Source organism: Rhineura floridana, chromosome 2 (assembly GCF_030035675.1).
Source record: "Rhineura floridana isolate rRhiFlo1 chromosome 2, rRhiFlo1.hap2, whole genome shotgun sequence".
Lineage (NCBI taxonomy): Eukaryota > Metazoa > Chordata > Lepidosauria > Squamata > Rhineuridae > Rhineura > Rhineura floridana.
Window position 1 is genome coordinate 163,031,798 of NC_084481.1, and position 21,712 is coordinate 163,053,509.

Genomic DNA, 21,712 nt, shown 5'->3' on the forward strand with positions numbered 1-21,712 from the left:
AGTACATAGCCTTGTCTTCCATGAATTTGTCTGCTGCTCTTTTAAAGCCATCCAAGGCGGTGGCCATCACTACCTCTTCCATAGTTTAACTATGTGCTGTGTGAAGAAGCACTTTCTTTTGTCTGACCTGACTCTTTGAACATTCAGCTTCATTGGATGTCCCTGAGCTCTAGTATTATAAGAAAGGGAGAACAGCTTCTCTCTATCTGCTTTCTCTACACTATACAGTACTTGCTTTTTTTTTCTAAACAAAAAAACCTCAGATATGTAACCTTTCCTCATAGGGGAGTTGCTCTATCCCCTCTATAATTTTGGCTGCCCTTTTCTAACCTTTTCCAGCTGTACAATATCCTTTTTGAGGTGAGGCAACCAGAACTGTACACTGTATCTCAAGTGTGGTTGCGCCATAGATTTGTATAACAGCATTATGGTATCGGCAATTTTATTTTCAGTCCCTTTCCTAATGATCGTTAGCATGGAATTTGCCTTTTTCACAGCTGCCACATACTAGGTCAACCTCTTCATCAAGCTAACCACTACAACTCCTAGGTCTCATTCCTGGTCAGTCACTGCCAGTTCAGACCCCATGAACGTATATGTGAAATTAGGATTATTTGCCCCAATATGCATCACTTTACATTTGTTTACACTGAAACTCATTTGCCACATTTGATAGCACATGACATGTGATCACACAATTTCTTGTATTGTCTCGCTTGGTCCTCAAATGAGTACCCAACTTTTGGGCTTCTTTTGATGCCAGTTTTTGGTCTCCCAAGGCAGAAGTTATAGCTGCCCATTGGGGGGGGTGGAGTAATCTAAGCTTTAATTAGGTGTAACAGGGCAGCAGTGTTTTCCCTCTCCTCCCCCCATAAAAAAACAAAAGTGATCCGTACACATGCTGTTTTTAACTAGTTCTTATTCCGTATGAAATATGTTTTTTTTCCCAAAAAATAAACATTTAAAAGTGCAACTGGTACACATACATGCCAGTGGAGCACAAAGCACCTGCATGCAATAAATGCTACATTTGGGTTACGAGGGAGCAGTTAATTAAGCTGATATTTGATTAGTGGAAAATACAAACTTGAGCCCCACCTCTAACCTGCATATTGTCCATTAAATTTCTGGTCTTCAGAGGGAAGTAATTCCCTCGTGTGCATAGGTGATGAATCAAGAGAATCACAAGCTTTGCATACATACAAAAAAATATTTAGGGGGAAATGCTGGGGGGGATGCCCCCCAAACAGTCCGGTAAGGTTTTTGTGTGTGTTCAATGGCCATAGAATGCTGTCTGATCATGGAGGGGAGGGGGGACAGAATGGAGTATCCTGGAAGAGACAACCATTGTATGGCTAGGTCATTTTCTGGTTCACACTGAGAAACTATTTTAAAATGTCTGCAGGGATGGAAGTGAGAGCTACCCACACAAATAACTAGAATCTAAGTTTATATTGCTGGCATTGGGCCACCAGTGTGTCCACCCTCTTTAAAAAAAGACCTTAAGAGGTAGCAGCAAAAAGCAGAACCCCTGGTTTTTCAATAGCCCCCTTTAAGTGTTAGAACTGAGATTAAATAGCACATATAAGGACTGAAGGGCTACATGTCTCATCCCCCAATGTCCAGTCACAGCTGTTTCCTTCAGCATGAAGGTGTAAAGGGGGCTTCTAACCACATTCAACCAAACACACAGCAAAGTCTCCCTGTGATCAGAGCATCCCTGGTGAGGGTTTGTGGATGTAGGTAGGCTTCTAAGCACATTCAGCTGAAAATGTGAAGGTCAGAAGTGAAGCTGATGGGGATGTTGAGATGTGAGGATGGCACCAATAGCCCCTCACATGAGTTTTGAAACCCAAATTTATCTAACGCCTGAATAGGATTCATCTTGGTTATTAGTGTGGAACATTTTAAACATAACTCTGCTAATGAGTTTTCTAAAACATAAACAGTTCATTATTCTCATAATGCAGGTTGAAAGGGGCTGACAGTCCTATAGTGCAGTTAACACTGAATACGACAGTTCAGACTTTTGAAACAATCAGTCTTTTGAAACAGTCTTTTGAAACAATCCTGGGCTGTGGTTCATTGTTATGCCCCTATTTGTGGAGTGGGGGCTCTGCTAAAAAGAGAGAATAACTTCCATTAACCCTGCACTGTAATCCACTGTCAGTATTGCAGGCAATCAGGCGAAACATGCACATCAGCAATCAGTTGCAACCTTTTGTTGTGGGGCTTCACTTATTTCCTGTTGACACACCCAAGATTTTCATAAGCTGCTTTGCCTAGCAGACAAATTCCTTCTAAAAGCAACTTTTAAAAGCAATCAACGTTTAAGAGCAACTTTGCAAAGTCAAAATCTATTTCTGCATTATACTGTCCATTATTTCTGGTGTACGGTTCTGACATATTCTGCTATTGTTCAGTTCAGTGATCTGTTGTGGACTTTCTTCCTGTTTTGATTCAGTTGGACGGAATCTTGCCCTCAGTCTTCTCAAATGATGCATCAGTCCATATCTGAAATACACACACAGGGAAACAACACCTGTAGCAGTTATGACAAATGCAATTCCTCCAGAAGTTGCTGCAATGACAATATCCGGGCTTGGTGGAGGAGGCCCACTGTCAATACTGCCACCATAACCTTCATTTACACAGTCTGGAGGGGCCCAGCCATAATCACAATGACAATGTCTGTGGGTGTTACATATTCCCCGATTATGGCACTTTCTGACATCACAATCGTACTTTAAGAGAGAGACACTCATGCATTGCCCATCAATACACATCATATCAGTGCCACAAGGAACACCATCTCTCACTGCTCCAATATCAGGTATTTCCATTCCACTGTGGTAGTCAGTTCCCCAGCACTGCCTATTTCCAGAGTATGTTTGAACTATGGTGCTGTGTTCCTCCAAAGAAGGTAACTCGTTAACATTGTCACACTGGATTCGGCCACACAGGATATTCTTAGCATTACATTTTTTATAAGACACATGGAACTTATATAAGCCACAGTTACCAAAGCGATCACCTCGACCATTCACTTCCATAAAGCAAGCCTTTGAAGCAACTGTTGCTTTCTTACCAAAGATCATTTTGCACTGCCCATTGTGTGTCGTGCAATTCCCATGATAACAGTATGCACCATCACTGCATGGGGCACCATCTTGTACATAAACATCTTCGGGACACCACTCTGAAGTCCCATTGCAGTACTCAGGAAGATCACAGATGCTAATTTGTTGTCTGCAAACAGATTGAGCTGGAACATATTGACACTTAGCACAGCACTGTCCAAAAGCACACATGGCAGCTGGACGCAACATGCAATTAGACTGGCAACATGTGTCCGACTTACATTGATCTGGTGAGCCACAGTCACATTGCTCTCCATCTTCCACTACTTTATTGCCACACCGCTTGAGTTTATACATTTTATCAGGGTGTGGTGGAATTAGCAAACATGGACTGTTCCTTAGCTCAAAATAATCATTATAACTGCAATTGCTAAACTTATCAGTGTTTGCCTGAGATGCAGCCATAATGCAGGCATGTCGTTCACAAGTACAGTATTTTCCATCATGTTGCATGCCAAGATTATGCCCTAATTCATGGACAAATGTGTTTGAAAAATCAGACAAGCTATAACCCACATACGATTCAACACCGGATGCCCGATCAGTACGACAGATTGTTCCTAAGTATGCTAACCCACGCGTACGTCCAAAACTCTTATATACAAATAAGTGACCAGCATCATTCTTTAGATGTTTATTCAGGGTGTTTGTTCTCCAATCATTGAAAGTGGAAAGCAGGGTATTGATGTTGTTATCAATAACAATGAGGTTCTTTTCTGTCCAAATCTCTAATCCAGCTAAAGTTACAAGGACACTAAGTGGCTCATATAATGAATTTGCAACATGGATGACATCCAGAACATTCATGGCAGCAACAGTTTCATTTCTATCAATTCTGTCATATCGTTCATAATCCACTACAATTGCAACCTCTGCATACCGGGTGTGCGTCCACCAGTCTCCTGTCCGAGCATCCTTAGCCACTATATTGTCTGATTTCTGGATCATGGCCACTTGACGACTTTGCTCTTCCTCTGTTAGCCCACAGTTCATGCGGACAGCACCTCCCTTTTCTTCCAGCCTATACACCACATGTTGGGAAGTAGCAGATGCCTGCACAGGCACAATTTCATAGGTCTGATTTTCTAATCGCAGCAGACCCCTGAGTCCCCCTGAGCAAGTGCTGAGAGTGACCAGAGAGAAAGGCTTGCCCTGTATAAAGCCACGGTAGAAACAGTCATCTCTGATGAAAGGATAGTCCACCTGGAGGTCCCCCTCCTTACTGTAAGTGAAGACAGGGAAGTGTTTAGAGACAAAGCCTTTCTTCTGTTTGAGATGCACCACATGGCCCTTCCCATCAATCTGCAACAGGTAGGTGACATCGGGTTCTTGTTGTCCATATCTGGGGGTCAGTTTCCTTGGGATGGTCACCTCATAAGAGGCATACCTAAAACCCTGTGGTGGTTTCTGACCTGCAGTCTCAGTCAGAACATTCCACGAGATTAGCACTAGCAGCCATAAATGATAGCTAGTCTTTTTCCCTGATGGGTAAAGCATTCTCCAGATCACTGCTCTGGCTTCTTATCCCAGACAGAAAAGCCTGTCAGAGCTGATAGCACACCAGAAAGAACACAAGAAGCTGGTTGTCTGTGAGATAGACGAGGAAAGGGAGGATTCTGTCCATGTAACAGTTGTTACAGTTACCTTTAGAATGTAGGCGGGGCGTGGGGAATCAGAGAAGGAATAGAATGGGAAAGAGAGTGGTGTAAAGGTAAAGGAGCCATAAAGATGGCTGGGTGAAAGGGTTACAGGAAGAAGAGGTAAGTGGAATTGGATTTGAGGTGCGGAGGAGCAGAAATAGAAGAGAGTCCAATAAACTGACAGTGCAGATAGCAGGCATATGTGGCAATGGCATGCAGGATTTGGAGTATGTGTACAGCATATGTTTGATATGGGGGTACCTCCTTTGGACTTTCTTCATTGGAGTAAATGAAAATGTGGAATATGTACATCTAACTCTTGGATCAGTTTGTTGTTGTTATGTGCCTTATGGCGACCCTATGAATCTGTGACCTCCAAGAGCATCTGTCATGAACTACCCTGTTGAGATCTTGTAAGTTCAGGTCTGTAGCTTCCTTTATGGAATCAATCCATCTCTTGTTTGATCTTTCTCTTTTTCTACTCCCTTCTGTTGTTCCCAGCATTATTGTCTTTTCCAGTGATTCATGTCTTCTCATGATGTGTCCAAAGCAGGATAACCTCAGTTTCATCATTTTAGCTTCTAGTGACAGTTCTGTTTTAATTTGTTCTAACACCTAATTATTTGTCTTTTTCGCAGTCCATGGTATGCGCAAAGCTCTCCTCCAACACCACATTTCAAATGAGTTGATTTTTCTCTTACCCGCTTTTTTCACTGTCCAACTTTCACATCCTTTGGATTCTTGGATCAGTACCTAGGGGTTATTTACCTTTTGTATTCAGTTGTAGCTCAGGCCTTCATCCAGGAAAACATGGGACTCCTCTATGGATGTTTCTCTGCAGTTGCAATCCCCTTTCCCCCCCACACACATACACCTGACAACCATATTTATTCAAACCACAAAAACAAGAGACTTGTAAGGGAGACAAAATCACAAAAGTTATGCTCAAGTTCAAAACAGCCCACCTCGTCCCAAGGTCTACATGTGCCAATGAAAGGCACCTTACTCGTGGCTAATGCAAGGATGAAGTCACTGAGGTGAGATTCCTTGGATCTTCCAAGAAGATTAAAAAACTCCTCTGCAGCAAATGGCAGTATGAATTTGGGTACATTGCAAATATTTCAGCCAACCAGTGACAGCAGCAGATTTGTATTCTAAACAAGAAGTGGCAGCAAAGAGCTTCCTGTAGTAGCTCCTTTAGGTTTCTGTGGCATCACCCAGATGGAAATGCAGGGAAGATCCCAGCTGCTAATGTGACTCAGAAACCTCCCATCTTAGTAGATGTTTCAGTCAAGAAGAATGTGCCCTCTTATAGTGATTTTAGCCAAATAGAACTTGCAGCATAGAATCTTTATTGCAGAAGTTAACAAATCTCCAAGCATACAGCATAACAACAGTTCATCTAACAGTAATCAACCAGTCTTTATTCCATAAAAGAAGACAGTTTTCATCTCCTTTCCTGGTCAGAGTTGAGCCCCTTGCACTCCTCAAGGCACTTGGTGGCTTCTATTTTTCTCTTCAACAGGGGTGGGGAACCTCTGGGTTGTGGACCAAGTGTGCCCCCCAGGCCTCCCTATTTGACTCCTGAGATCATTTTTGGGAAGTCACATAATGTCACATGTAGGGCAGATAAGGATGGGGCTTGAAAGGAACAATCAGGAGCTTAATGTGGGTTCTGAATTGCTTCTTTGCTAGAAGGAGGCATGCCTCCAACCACCCATCAGCTGATGGCTAGTAGCAGTGCGCCTTCCTCAAGGAGGGGGAATGGAAACCTCTTCTTCCTCCCAACATGCTTACTTCATCAGCAGCAGCAGTGGTGGTGGGGAAGGTAGAAATAATTCTCTGCTTCCTCCACCCTCCCCACTGTCACCACTGTCACCATCTTTGTTCCCTTTGTTCCACCCGACCCTCTGTCACCAACACTACTGGGCTAAGCGATGGAAGAAAGCCTGCTGGACAATTACATCATGTGATTGGCAGGTGAATAGCCCCTCCCACCTTTTAAATTTGGGCTAAAAAGCAGAAGAAAGCCTGCCAGACAATGATATCATTTGACTGAGAGACAAATGGCCCCAACCTCCTGTCAAATTTGGCCCAGGAGGCCGATTCTGATAAGGATCTATCCCATGGAGCCAAAAAGCGCCCCCATTCTAAAGCTTCACCCATTGGCATAGCCTCCAGCAGGGAGATGTGGGATGCAAGGCACAGTATTGATTTTATTATTTATTTATTTGATTTATATCCCACCCTTTCTCCCAGTAGGAGCTCAGGGCGGCAAACAAAAAGACATAAAACACTTTAAAACATCATAAAAACAGACTTCAAAATATATTAAAATACAGCAACCATTAAAAACTTATTAAAACAAAACATCTTTAAAACATTTTTAAAAAAGCTTTAAAGACATTTAAAAAAAAAGTTAAAAAATGCATTAAAAAAGCAATTCCAACACAGATGCAGACTGGGATAAGGTCTCTACTTCAAAGGCTTGTTGAAAGAGGAAGTTTTTCAGTAGGTGCCGAAAAGGTAACAGAGATGGTGCCTGTCTAATATTTAATATAGTAGTGGCAGGTAAACTGTAGAAGCAATATCAAATAGCTGATGTGTGACAACTGGATTTAGAGGGTTAGTGCTTTTACATGTGTGTTTATTTCTTATAAAAAAATCTTTACAGAAACTGTTCAAATCACTGAATGACAAATATCACAAATAAACTCACTATATCAAAAGGTGCCATCATCAATTCAAACAGAATAAATAAGAAACAGGGGGAATCATTGTTGAGAGATAGCCACAACAGTGTGTGACCCAAGTAACATTTCAAAATCAAGAAAGATCCCTAAAAGTTTTACTAAAAAATCTTTGCACACTGTCTGAAGTGTATAATGTTTATACCTGGCGAGGTCTCTCCCCCCATCTCCTTTGCCATATGTGAATGCTGTGTCTTTCCTAAACTTCAGTGATCTAACACTCTTCTTCCTCAACAGTAGGAAGCAGTGTCTCCCACCCACAGAAGAGGCACTCATCCCCATAGGCACGTAAGCTTTCTGTTGGTCAAGACCAGACACTCCACTGCTGGTCAATCACTCGTCGTTGCTATTGCCTTGCCGGATCACATCCTAGGTGAGATGTCAAAGAGGTGCGTGTGAGGAAGAAGGGAGAGAGAAGATGAAAAGGAGAAACATTTAAATCTGTTGGGATGCCACCCATGAGGGCTGGCCTGTTGTGCAAAATAGCAAGGGAAAGTTGGTCACATGGGTTGCTGGGGGAGGGGTCGACCAAAAGGAGTTTGCAGGGATCAGGCTATTAATTCATGCAGTATTCCACCTGATTCATTTAAATGTACTTGAGTGTGGGAGGCTCTCCCCCTCTTACTCACCCCACCTGTCACAATAACCCAAGTGGCATGGAGGAGCTCAGCATCTGGCCTGCTGGCCACATCCTGTTCCCCACCCCAATGTAAAATATTAGTAATTCCTCAGACCAGGCCTCCTCCTGCAGCCCCTGAGTTCCTGGGATCTATGGTTAGGTGGTATGAGGGAAGAGGCAAATGTTCCATGATGTTTTGGATATCCTTCTACTACTGTGGCTAAGTGGTTAGAGAATTACTTTGTGGTACTTGCAGAATGGGTTTCAGATCTTGGAGCTTCCTCTTTTGCCTCTGACATGGCTCTGTGTGTGTGCGTGCGCACAAGACATGGAAAAGATGATTGGGCCATTTTTTTCCTGGTGGGGCTCCAACTCCCATCTCCTACTTCTCAATGCCATGCTCTACGGCAGAGATGGGGAGCTCCAGATGTTCCTGGACGACACCTCTCATCATCCTTGACTAGGAGTTGGCGGTCTAATAACATTTGGAGGGCCACAGGTTCCCCACAACTGCCCTGTGGAGTAAGCCACTGGAGGCTGCTGCTGTCACTTTCTGTTTATGGCTGCCTTTGTTGCATGTCCTGGCCCTTCCCCTTGGCTGCTAACCTTTCAATCTTTGGGTCAGTCTTGAACCTTTGTCACAGAAGGGCTGTGTGTAAGATTCAAACACCTGCCTGTAAGACTTGGAGTAATGGGATCATTGTTGGCTGTGGCACTGGGGCTGATAGAATGGGGGTACTTTAGCGTGATCTTGTGCATGTTTTGATGCAGGACATGTATTGAGGGGAGGGATGTCTCTGCTGTCATAACTTCATTGGCCCTCCATGTGTGGGCAACATATGGATGTCATCACCAGCAGAGTCCCTGATCGGTGTTCCCCAGGGGCATGCCTGCTATTTTAGCATTAAAAAAACCTAGGGCTGTGCAGTCCCCCCCATCCATTCTGTGGCCCCAGTCTGGAGGGGGAGGGAGAGAGCAGGCTGACCTGCCCTAGGCCAACCCGTAGATTACTGACCCCAGCTCAGAGCCACTCTCTAATAAGTTTGGGGGGCTGGACTCATGTTTAATTAGGGTAATCCCCCCCAATTAAACATATCGAAACACTGTATCTCCTTCCCTTCCCCCCTGACCGAGAGTGGGTTCAGATTAGCCCATGAAATGCTGTTCTCTAAAGGGCTTTCTTACAGGAAAGCCCTTTATGAAACAGCACCCCACAGAATTGTTCCCCTGCCAAATCTTTGTGGAGGGAGTGATCCTTCTTGATGCTGTTTTGCAAAGTAGGAAAGCCCTCTGCAAGACAGCATCACGCAGGAAGGAGCGATCCTTACAGAACAGCACACGCACCCCTGGAGGATCACTGCCTCTGTTCATCAGGCAGGAAGGAGAGCCACGGCTGCCTCTTCTTCCTGCCTAATGCCCCAACCCATAGAGATCTGTGGCTGTCAGAATTCAACTCAGCCGAGGCCTGAAAATGTCCAAATGAGCTCAATTTGGCTTGGACCCTAGCCAAATCTGGTGCACAGCTCTAAAAAAAACCCTTGCTGGTGTGCTTTTCCCCTTCCTCCTAAACTGAGTATGTATTGGTTAGGACAAATATTTCACCAGTATAGCAACAGTGTGTTTCTGGTCTTAGTTTAATGTGAGTACAGGATTGTTCTGCCCATATTTTTGCACTCGTTAATTGCAGATTTGTACTCTTGTAGCTCCTTTACATTATGTCATTAGAACATTAACGTTTCAGCTGTCCCACTTATCAGTATTATTGCAAGCATTAGACCGGCATGGTATCACTGCAACGGCAGAACTTTGTTTTGCACATGGGATTTTGCTTTTGATCTTACGCCTGGTCTACCAGCGTAATTTGGGAATAGGGTCTTGGTTATTCCCATAGCATCAGTATTTAAGAAGGTTTCTGTGGAAACAGAGTGATACTTGTAAACTGGGCTTTCACTCAAAGTGCAGTCTTCCATTTCAGAAAACAGATGTTTCCCCCCACAGGGAACTAGTAGAATACATTTCAAAGGATTAGAATAGGTACCCTTGATATAATGCAAAAGGATAAATCCAAAATTTTCATAAACAGATGGGCAAAGGAGATTAACATCATAAAAAGCATTAAAATATTAAAAATAACAATCAAGAGCTTTCAGTTTCAAAAGGTATGTTTGGCAAAATAACATCCATTATTTCCTTTGTACAATATTGATACAATTTGCATCGTTCACTTTCATAATCTACTGTGGATTTTACTCCTCTGTAGATTCAACTTGATGGAGTCTTCAACTCAGTCTTCTAAACTAATCTCTCAGTCCATTCTCCTTAAACCAACACCAACAGAAGAAACAGGACAGATACAATTCCTATAATAATTCCCACTTTCGAGCCAGTCCTGCGTGGTGGAGGGGGCCCACTGTCAATGCTGCCACCATAGCCTCTATTCAGACAATCTGGAGGAGCCCAGCCATAATTACAATGACAATGTTTATGAGTGTTACATATCCCCCGATTATGGCACTTTGTGACATTACAATCATACCTCAAGAGGGACACATTCATACACTGCCCATTAATACACATCGTGTGAGGGCCACAAGGGGTGCCGTCTCTCACTGCGCCAATATCAGGTATCTCCATTCCACTGTGGTAGTCTGTACCCCAGCATTTCCTATTGCCAATGGGTATCTGAACTATGGTGCTGTGTTCCTCCAAAGAAGGTAATTTATGAACGTTATCACACTGGATTCGACCACACAGGATATTCTTATCATTACATCGCTTATAAGTTCCATGGCTAAGGCCACAGTTGCCAAAACGATCACCTCGAGCATTCATCTCTCTGAAGCAAACCTCTGAAGCAACTGTTGCTTTCTTACCAAAGATCATTTTGCACTGCCTATTGTGAGTTGTGCAATTCCCATGATAACAATATGCACCACCACTGCATGGAGCACCATCTTGTACATAAACATCTTTGGGACACCACTCTGAAGTCCCATTGCAATACTCAGGAAGATCACAGATACTAATCTTCTCTCTGCAAACAGAATGAGCTGGAAGATACTGACACTTAGCGCAGCAAAGTCCAAAAGCACAACTAGCATCTGAATGCAACATGCAATTAGATTGGCAACATGGATCTGACTTGCACTGAAGTTTTGAACCACAGTCACATTGCTCTCCATCATCCACTACTTGGTTGCCACAAGATGTGAGTTTATGTATTTTATCAGGGTCTAGTGGAATTAACAAGCAATGAGAATTCCTTAGTTTGAAGTAATCTTTATAACTGCAGTTACTAAACTTATCAGTGTTTGTCTGAACTGCAGCCATAATGCAGGCACGTCGATCACAAGTACAGTATATTCCATCATGTTGCATGCCAAGATTATGTCCTAATTCATGGGCAAATAGGTTAGAAAACTGGAACAAACTGGAAGTCATGTATGATTCAACACCAGATGCCCAAAGGGTACTACATACTGTTGCTATGTATGCTAATCCAAGTGTACTGCCAAAACTCTTATACAGAAATAAGTGACCAGCATCATTCTTTATATGTTTAGCCAGTGAGTCTCTTCGCCAAAGATTGAAATTCTTAAGTGTGTCATTTATGCTGTTAGGAATTTGTATGAGATTCTTTTCTGACCATATCTCCAGTCCAGCTATAGACAGCTCAACAGAAAGTGGTTCATAGAGTGAATTAGCAGTGTGGATAATATCCAGAACTTGCATAGCAATACGACTTTCATTTCTGTCAAGCTTGACATATCGTTCATGTTCTATCACAATTGCAACATCCACATATCTGGTGTCCCCCCACCAACGTCTTGCAGCAGCACTTTGGGTCAATATATTCGTTGTGTTTTGGATCATGGCCTCTTGATGACTTTGCTCTTCCTTGGTGAGCCCACACCTCATGTGGACAGCACCTTCCTCTTCTTCCAGCCTATACACCACATGTTGAGAAGTAGAAGATGCCTGCACAGGCTCAATTTCATAGGTCTCATTTTCTAATTGCAATAGACCCCTGAGTCCTCCTGAGCATGTGCTGAGGGTGATAGAAGAGAAAGGTTTGCCTTGTACAAAGCCATGGTAAAAACAGTCATCTCTGATGAAAGGATAGTCCACCTGGATGTCCCCCTCCTTACTGTAAGTGAAAACAGGGAAGTTTTTAGGGACAAAGCTCTTCTTCTGCCTGAGATGCACCACATGGCCCTTTCCCTCAATCTGCAAAAGGTAGGTAACATATCTGGGCTCTCGTTGTCCATATCCAGGAGTCAGCTTTCTAGGTATGATCACTTCATAAGAGGCATACCTAAAACCTTTTGACAGTGTCTGACCTTTATTCTCATTCAGGGTACTCCATAAGATCAGTACCAGCAAGCTGGCAGAATTGCTAGTCATTTCTGCTGAGAGCACTCTACTCTGGCTTCTTATGTAAGATGGCTGCTTAACTCTTCTATAGCTGCTGGTGGAGCTGTGGCAAGATGGGAAGGAAGCTGCAAGTGAGACAGAGAAGGAGGAGGATTCTGACCATAGCAACAGTGAGTAGATTTACCTTTGGAATGTGGGCGGAGCTTGGAGGATCAATGATGGAATAGAATGAGGAGATAATATCAGAGAATGTGTAGGAAGGAAAAGGTGCTTGAAGGGTGGTTGGCTGAAAGCGCACTTGCAGGAAGAAGAGAAAGGTGTACAGAGAAATTTGAGGACCAAAGGTCAGGAAAGTGAAAGATAATTAAAATTCTGTCTACAGAGTAACAAAAGAGATGTGGCATGCATTTAGAGCAGGTTCCTGTAAGCTTGTTACTTAATATATTGGGAGTCATTGTAGCATTCCTTATAGCACTGAGAGGTGAAAATATGACGCATGCACAGAAGCCGACTCCGCCTCTTGTCAGAGGAATATCGGATGCAAATGAAATAATAACAGAAGGTAAACTGGAGAAACAACCTCAAATGTAAGTGGTGCCAGCTGACATTTGGCAACTGGATTTTGATATTTAGTGCTTATAAATATTTTCTTGCTAATGTTTGAAAAAGGTATTTTTCCACAAACATGTTTAGAAAGTAGAATACTACTCATCCTGAAGCCAGATACAGATAAAACAGTGGTCTTGTATAGGTAGGAATTACTTTCAAATACCTTAATCAAGATCAAACATGATTTGGACCACAATGTTTACTAATGATAAATGTAGTACAACACTGAATCATATATTGAACAGATGAAAAGCTTTTTAATCTCAGTAGGCTGAAAGCAAAAAGGTAATGTCAACCTCTGTCACAGAACTTCAATATGCCGATGATAATGTAGTCTCTGCACATTCAGAGAAAGATCTTCAAACTATCCTAAATGTCTTCGCAGAAGCATATGGAAAGCTTGGGCTCTCAATATTAAAAAAACCAAAGTGCTTCATCAACAGGTGCGAACTAGTCCCTCTGCAGCACCATCGATCCAGCTTAATGGTGCGACATTGGAGAATGTTGATCACTTCCCCTATGTCAGCAGCCATCTCTCTGTAAAAGCTGACATCGATGCTGAAATTCAACATCGTCTGAGCTCTGCGAGTGCCGCATTCTCCCGAATGAAGCGTAGAGTGTTCGAGGATCGGGATATTCACAGGGAGACCAAAATGCTTATTTACAAAGCCATTGTACTACCGACCTGACTGTATGCCGGTGAAACATGAACCATCTATAAACGCCACTCCCAATTTCTTGAAAGATTCCACCAACGCTGCCTCTGGAAAATTCTGCAAATTACTTGGGAAGACAGACGGACTAATGTTAGCGTTTTGGAAGAAACAAAGACTACCAATGTTGAAACAATGATCCTTCAACATCAACTTCACTGGACTGGCCATGTTGTTCGAATGCCTAATCACTGTCGTCCAAAGCAGCTACTTTACTCCCAACTTAAGGATAGAAAACGGAACATCGGTGGACAGCAACAGAGGTTTAAAGAGGTTCATAAAGCGAATCTAAAAAAATGTATCATGAACATGAACATCCCAAATGGAGGTCGGCCATTATCAAAGGTGCTGTGGACTTTGAAGAAGCACGAATACTGGGTGAACAGAACAAACGAGCTAAGCGGAAGGCACGTCAAACAAATCCTCATTGCGACCATCTTCCATCTGGAAACCTACGTCCTCACTGTGGGAGGCTGTGTGGATCCAGAATTGGCCTCCACAGTCACTTACGGACCCACTGTTAAAGACCTTATCTTGGAAGACAATCTTACTCGGCCACAAGTGATCGCCAATGAAAAAATGAATGACAACACTGAATGTAATAGTGCTTAAGTTTAAAATCCCAGTGACTTAAATATTTTTAGAGACTGAATAAGCCTTTGAAAGACAAGAGTTTTTGAAGCAGTTTGAGTTGAGCTTTCCTCAATATTATGTATTCCGTATAAAGTGCATCTCTCTAGAGTAATGGGAGAAATTAAATATCTGCAGAGGTAGTAGTCAATACTTCTGACCTGCCAACATCCAGTCCTAGAGTACTGAAATGCTTACAGTAATGAGAGCAGGAGTGAACAACCTTTTTTCTACCAAGAGCTGAATTCTAGGGCTGTGCACTGGCTCTGGCTGAATCCTGGATCCTGAACTGATTCAGGTTAACCTGGGTTTTGGCTGGAGTGGGCTGAGATAGCTCTACATTGCCCTGGATTGGGTCCACCAGAATTATCCAGAGCTGTCAGAAGGGGTGGAGGTCTGGTGGCAAGCAGAATTTATTTATTTATTTAATTTATTTAATTCAATTTTTATACCGCCCATAGCAAAGCTCTCTGGGTGGTGTACATCAAATAAAAACACTTTACATTCAATTTAAAACCACCTGGTCATCAAATCAACAATTTAAACATACAGCAAAAACTAAGATTAACATAATTAAACCCATTAAATACAAGTCAAAAAGTAATTAGAAAAAGATGAACATATAACTAACTTTACAACATTAAATACAAAATACTAAAATATTAAAATACTAAAAATACTAAAAATACTAAAACGCCGGGGTAAAGAGGAAGGTTTTCACCTGGCACCGAAAGGATAGTAATGTACGCGCCAGGCGTACCTCGTCAGGAAGGGTGTTCCATAGTTCGGGGGCCGCTACTGAGAAGGCCCTCTTTCTTGTAGTCGCCTACCGGGAGTCTTTCTGAGTAGGCACCTGGAGGAGGGCCTTCGATGTTGAGCGCAGTATACGGGTAGGTTCATATCGGGAGAGACGTTCCGTCAGGTATTGCGGGCCCATGCCGTGTAAGGCTTTATAGGTTAAAACCAGCACCTTGAATCGGGCCCAGAAACATATAGGCAGCCAGTGCAAGCGGGCCAGAATCGGTGTCACATGTTCCAACCGCTTGGTCCCAGTTATTAATCTGGCCGCTGCATTCTGCACAAGCTGCAGTTTCCGAACCGTCTTCAAGGGTAGCCCCACGTATAGTGCATTGCAGTAGTCCAATTTCGAGGTTACCAGAGCATGAACAACTGAAGCAAGGTGTTCCCTGTCCAGATACGGGCGTAGCTGGGCTACCAGCCTAAGTTGGTAAAAAGCACTCCGTGCCACCGAGGCCACCTGCGCCTCAAGTGACAAGGACGGGTCCAAAAGGACTCCCAAGCTGCGCACCTGCTCCTTCAGGGGGAGTGTAACCTCATCCAGAACAGGTCGAACATCCATCTGGTCAGGGGATCCATTTACTAACAGCATCTCAGTCTTGTCTGGATTGAGCTTCAATTTGTTCGCTCTCATCCAGTCCATTATCAATGCACCTTGACAGCCTCACCTGAAGAAGATGAAAAGGAGAAGTAGAGCTGCGTATCATCAGCGTACTGATGAGAACGTACTCCAAAACTCCTGATGACAGCACCCAGCGGCTTCATATAGATGTTAAAGAGCATGGGGGACAGAACTGATCCCTGCGGAACTCCATATTGGAGCGCCCAGGGTATCGAGTAGTGCTCCCCAAGCACTACTTTCCGGAGACGACCTGCCAGATAGGAGCGGAACCACTGCCAAGCAGTACCTCCAACTCCCAAATCCACAAGCCTCCCCAGAAGGATGCCATGGTCGATGGTATCAAAAGCCGCTGAGAGATCAAAGAGAATCAACAGGGTTACACTCCCCCTGTCTTTCTCCCGACAAAGGTCATCATACAGGGCGACCAAGGCCGTCTCCGTGCCAAAACCGGGCCTGAAACCCGATTGAAATGGATCCAGATAATCGATCTCATCCAAGAGTGCCTGGAGCTGGGATGCAACCACCCTTTCCAGAACCTTGCCCAGGAATGGCACATTTGCCACCGGCCTGTAGTTATTCAAATTATCTGGGTCAAGGGAAGATTTCTTCAAAAGTGGTCTCACCACCGCCGCCTTGAGGCAGTTCGGGACCACTCCCTCACATAGTGAGCCATTAATCACTTCCCTGGCCCAGCCGGCAGTGCCATCCCTGCTAGCTTTTATTAGCCAAGAGGGGCAAGGATCTAACACAGAAGTGGTTGCACGCACCTGTCCAAGCACCTTGTCAACGTCCTCAAGCTGCACCAATTGAAACTCATCCAATAAAATATGACCAGACTGTGCTCCGGAGACCTCATTTGATTCCACTGCTATAACATTGGAGTCTAAGTCCTGACGGATGCAAGAGATTTTATTCTGGAAGTGGTTGGCAAATTCGTCACAGCGAGCTGTGGCAAATTCGTCACAGCGAGAAACCAGCATATATCTCCTCCCCCTCCCAAGTACATTTTAATTAGGGTTTTAAACCCTCATTAAACACTGTGCAAAGCCCCCAAATTGGTTTGGGGCCCATGTATGGGTTGGCCCTGGAACAACCTAGGTCTGATCAGGGTTGCTTCAAAATACCAGATTAGGCCCCGAATCAGGTTTGGGGGTGCAGACACAGCCCTACTGAATTTCTCTGGAGGTAATCAGTCAGCAGTGGGCAGAGGCACTTCATACTCTTTCACTCCCAGACTTCTTTTCCCTGCTAGGTAACTCTTCCTCTGCTGGGTAACTCTCGCCTTCCCTGCAAATCCAATAATAATTGAGCCCACGCTGCTATTAAGCCCTTTCCTAAGCTAAATAACAGCAGGGACAGGGGAAGCCATTTTCATCTGGGTCTTGGGAGAAGGAGAGAAAGTTTAAAACTCTCCTTTTCCTGCAATCCTCTGAAGAATGTGCTTAGGAGAATGTACAAAATGCAGTTGTGATATGCACATTCCCCAAAGCCTGTTGGAGATTATGTACAGTGGTCAGAAAATGTGCACAATTTCCTCTTCATGAACCACACAACAAATATTACCCCTAACCATACACGTGAATAATTTAATGTGAATAATAACTAGCCATTGTGCATATTTCCCAGGCCTCAAGCGGAATGTGCACATAATTTGTCAATGAAGAGAGAATTCTGCTTATTTCCTGGTCAGTGTACATAATCTCCTTGGGGAATCTGCACATATCAACTGAATTTTGTTTGTTTTCTGGCCATTATGCATAATCACATTTATGCCATTATGCATAATCTCCATATGCTTCTGAGCAGGGCTTTGTACAGTCCTCCTGATCTACCCTGTGGCCTGAATCTGTGGGCCCCAAAGGAGGGGCAATCTGCCTTGTCCTGAAGATGGGACCACTCACCCTACCCCGAATCCATCCCCAAAGTTATTTGGGGGACTGGGCTAAGGGTTTTTAAAATTAAGCATATGGTCAGAAGGGGGCGAGGAGAATCTACGTCTCCTTCTTCCCCTGCCCAAAGAGCAGGCAGGTACAACCAGCACTGCAGAAGAACTACTTCACACCCAGTGCGAGGTGCATTTGTAGGGCTGTGCGCAGCCCCTGGAGTGATGGGGGGAGATTCCTCCTGCCTCCCCCCCCCGTGCTTGCTGTCATGGGATTATTAGCAATGTTGGGTGATCCCACAAGAGCCTGAGCAGGACGGAGTCAAGGCCAGACCTTAAAAGGCCTAGGCCTGCCTAACACCAGACTCTTCTTTCATGCACTGGCTTTGAAGAGAGGACGTCATAGGAGAAGACTGTCACAGAGCCATGTAAGTGGTCAGTATTGGTTAGTGGGCTCTTTGGCAGCTGCTCCACGGCCTCCTCCTTCCAGAGGCTGGTGTCCATTGTTGGATATTGTCACTCACAGCCCCCTGTGCCCTGCACCGATAGCTCTGGATCACTCTGGGCCACTGTAACTGACCAATAGTGATCCAGGGCTATCTGAACCCGATTCGGCCGAGGCCCAAAAGCCTCCAAAGAGGCCCAGTTTGGCTTAGGGCTCAGCCTTGGCCAAATACAGAACACAACCCTAGTTCTGAATACCGGTTGCTGAAAACTGCAAGAGGGAAGAGTGCTCTTGTGCTCAGGTTGTGCATGCGGGTTCCCACAGGCATCTGGTTGGCCACTGAGACAACAGGATGCTGGCCTAGATGGCCACTGGCCTGATCCAGCAGGCTCTTCTTATGTTCTTAATCTCTAACAAGCCTTGAGAGATGTTCATGTCTCTTTTATTTTATTTGTTTTTTAGCATAAACAGGTATTTTATTGCTTCTTTTATTTCTTATATTGTATCTTATTGTATTATCATTTAGGTTCTCTGGAATACAAATTGCAATGTCATAAAATACATTATAAAAAGAAAGGAAGCAATAAAAATATAATTAAAAATCATGCAGCATGATGCACAGCACATTACAATAGCTACAACAGACAGAAAAATCATTGTCTGCAAAGACCATCAGAAATTTTCATGGTCTGTGGAGGAAAAAAATTGGGATCCATTGTTATAGGACAGAGGAAGTCTCAGCATATACCATAGTTCTTCCCTTTTGATGCATTTAAGATTTTCATAATCTGGTGTGCCTAGGAAACAATTTTAATTTGAAAAAGCTATTTTTAAAAAAGTCAAAGGCTTTGAGACTCAAATACGTATCAGCATAATACTGTCAATTGTTTCCTCTAATTCTGACACATTGTCTATTGGTTATTTCTGTGATTCACTCCAGACTTTCTTATTTATTGTGTATGATGGACTCTTCTGCTTAGACTTAAAAGGTGCATTCTCAGTCTATTCCTAAAATAAATACTCAGACCAGCACCAACACCAGCAACAGAAAGGACAACTACAATTACTGCTGTAATTCCTGCTCTGCCAGGACTATGACTCCAAATCTTCTGTGATGGTGCGGGGCCGCTGTCAATGCTGCTCCCATACCCTTCCTTGAGACAGTCAGGAGGGGCCCAGCCATAATCACAGTGACAATGTTTCTGTGTGTTGCATATCCCCCTATTATGGCACTTTGTGACATTGCAATCATATTTCAAGAGGGACACACTTGTGCATTCCCCACTAATACACAACCTGTCAGTGCCACAAGGGGTGCCATCTCTCACTGCTCCAATATCGGGTATCTCCATTCCACTGTCATAGTCTGTACTCCAGCATTTCTTGTTTTCAGTTTTCATTTGAACTATGGTACTATGTTCTTGCAAAGGAGGTAATTCATCAACATTTTCATACTGGACTCGACCACACAGAATATTCTCAGCATTACATTGCTTATAGGTTCCATGTTTAAGGCCACAGTTGCCAAAGAGATCCCCCCGAGCATTCATCTCTCTGAAGCATATCTCTGAAGCACCTGTTGCTTTCTTGCCAAATATCATTTTGCACTGCCCATTGTGTGTTGTGCAATTCCCCTGATAACAGTATGCACCATCATTACACAGGGCGCCATCTTGTACATAAACATCTTCAGGACACCACTCTGAAGTCCCATTGCAGTACTCAGGAAGATCACATCTGCTAACCTTCTCTCTGCAAACAGAATGAGCTGGAAGATACTGACACTTAGCACAGCACTGTCCAAAAGCACAAGTGGCACCTGGACTCAACATACAATTAGATTGGCAACATGGATCCAACTTGCATTGAACAAGTGAACCACAGTCACATTGCTCTCCAGCTTCCACTACTTTGTTGCCACAGTATGCAAATTTATAGATTTTATCAGGGTCTGGTGGAATTAGCAAACAGAGAGTGTTCTTTAGCTTGAAGTAATCATAACTGCAATTACTAAATTTATCCGTGTTTGCTTGAACTGCAGCCATAATATACTCATACCGTTCACAAGTACAGTATATTCCATCATGTTGCATGCCAATATTATGTCCTAATTCATGGGCAAATATAATAGAAAACTGGAACAAACTGGAAGTCAGATATGCTTCTAAACCAGATGCCGTATACCTATTGCACACTGTTCCTATGTATGCTAATCCAAGCGTACCTCCAAAATTCTTATAAAAAAATAAGTGACCAGCATCATTCTGTATACGTCTTAACTAATGAGCGTGTTCTCCAACAATTGAAACTCTCAAGTGTCTCATCCATGCTGTTAATAACTTTTATGAGGTCCTTTCTGTCCATATCTCCAGGGCAGCTATAGACAGCTCAACAGAAAGTGGCTCATATAGTGAGTTTGCAGTGTGGATGACATCCAGAACTTGTATAGCAGTATGACTTTCATTTCTGCCAAACCTGACATATCGTTCATGTTCTATCACAATTACAAGATCCACATACCTGGTGTGTGCCCACCAATCTCTTCTAGCAGTACTTTGGACTGCTATAATCTTTGTGGTTTTGACCATGGCCATTTGATGACGTTGCTCTTCCTTTGTTAGTCCACAACTTATGCGGAGAGCACCCTCCTTTTCTTCCAACCTATACACCACATGCTGAGAATTAGTAGATGATGGCAAAGGTTGAATTTCATAGGTGTCATTTTCTAATTGCAACACACCCCTGAGTCCCCCTGAGCAAGTGCTGAGGGTGACCCGAGAGAAATGCTTGCCTTGTACAAAACCACAATAGAAACAGTCATCTCTGATGAAAGGATAGTCCACCTGGAGGTCCCCCTCCTTACTGTAAGTGAAGACAGGAAAGTGATTAGGGACAAAGCCCCTCTTCTGCCTGAGCTGCACCACATGGCGCTTCCCCACAATCTTCAGCAGGTAGGTGACATCATGGGGTTCTCGTTGTCCATATCTGGGGGCCAGTTTCCTTGGGATGGTCACCTTGTAAGATGCATACCTAAAACCTTGTGGTGGTTTCTGACCTGCAGTCTCACTCAAAACATTCCATGTGATCAACACCAGCAACCATGCAGGACTAGTCATTTTGTCTGGCAACTGAAAGAAATCACTAGAGCACTGGATTTATTCCTATCATTCATGACAGGGAAGCGAATTGTGGTCCATACATGGGAAGAAGGCTGCTAGTTAGAGAAGGAGGAGGATTCTGACCATAGAGAGACAGGCTGTCTCCAAAGTGTTGAACCCAGATTGGAATGGATCTAAATGATTCATGTCAACCAAGAATAGAAAGATATTTGAAGTTTTCAAGGTGGTTATTACAACCCTAAAGACTATTGTGCTCATCCCTCCTCGTGTCAGCTGTGGAGGTGTCAGGGCTTCCTGTTTCTCCATTTGCTGGCTTGTTCCTAGCTGTGTTGGTTTAGTTTGGTGTGGAGTTAGCCATTTGGAGGTAGTAA

General features: G+C 43.6%; 2 protein-coding genes and 1 pseudogene across 2 annotated transcripts; all 3 read right to left on the reverse strand.

The window, feature by feature from the left end:
- Nucleotides 1-2,357: 2,357 nt before the first annotated feature.
- LOC133378004 (disintegrin and metalloproteinase domain-containing protein 20-like) lies at nucleotides 2,358-4,637 on the reverse strand. The gene has a single exon (XM_061612791.1). The coding sequence runs from the start codon at nucleotides 4,635-4,637 to the stop codon at nucleotides 2,358-2,360; it is 2,280 nt and encodes a 759-aa protein (XP_061468775.1).
- A 5,831-nt stretch (nucleotides 4,638-10,468) lies between these two features.
- Nucleotides 10,469-12,553, reverse strand: LOC133378005 (disintegrin and metalloproteinase domain-containing protein 25-like). Its single transcript, XM_061612792.1, has one exon. The coding sequence runs from the start codon at nucleotides 12,551-12,553 to the stop codon at nucleotides 10,469-10,471; it is 2,085 nt and encodes a 694-aa protein (XP_061468776.1).
- Nucleotides 12,554-19,172: 6,619 nt separating this feature from the next.
- Nucleotides 19,173-21,338, reverse strand: LOC133378006 (disintegrin and metalloproteinase domain-containing protein 20-like; annotated as a pseudogene).
- Between the last annotated feature and the right edge of the window lie 374 nt (nucleotides 21,339-21,712).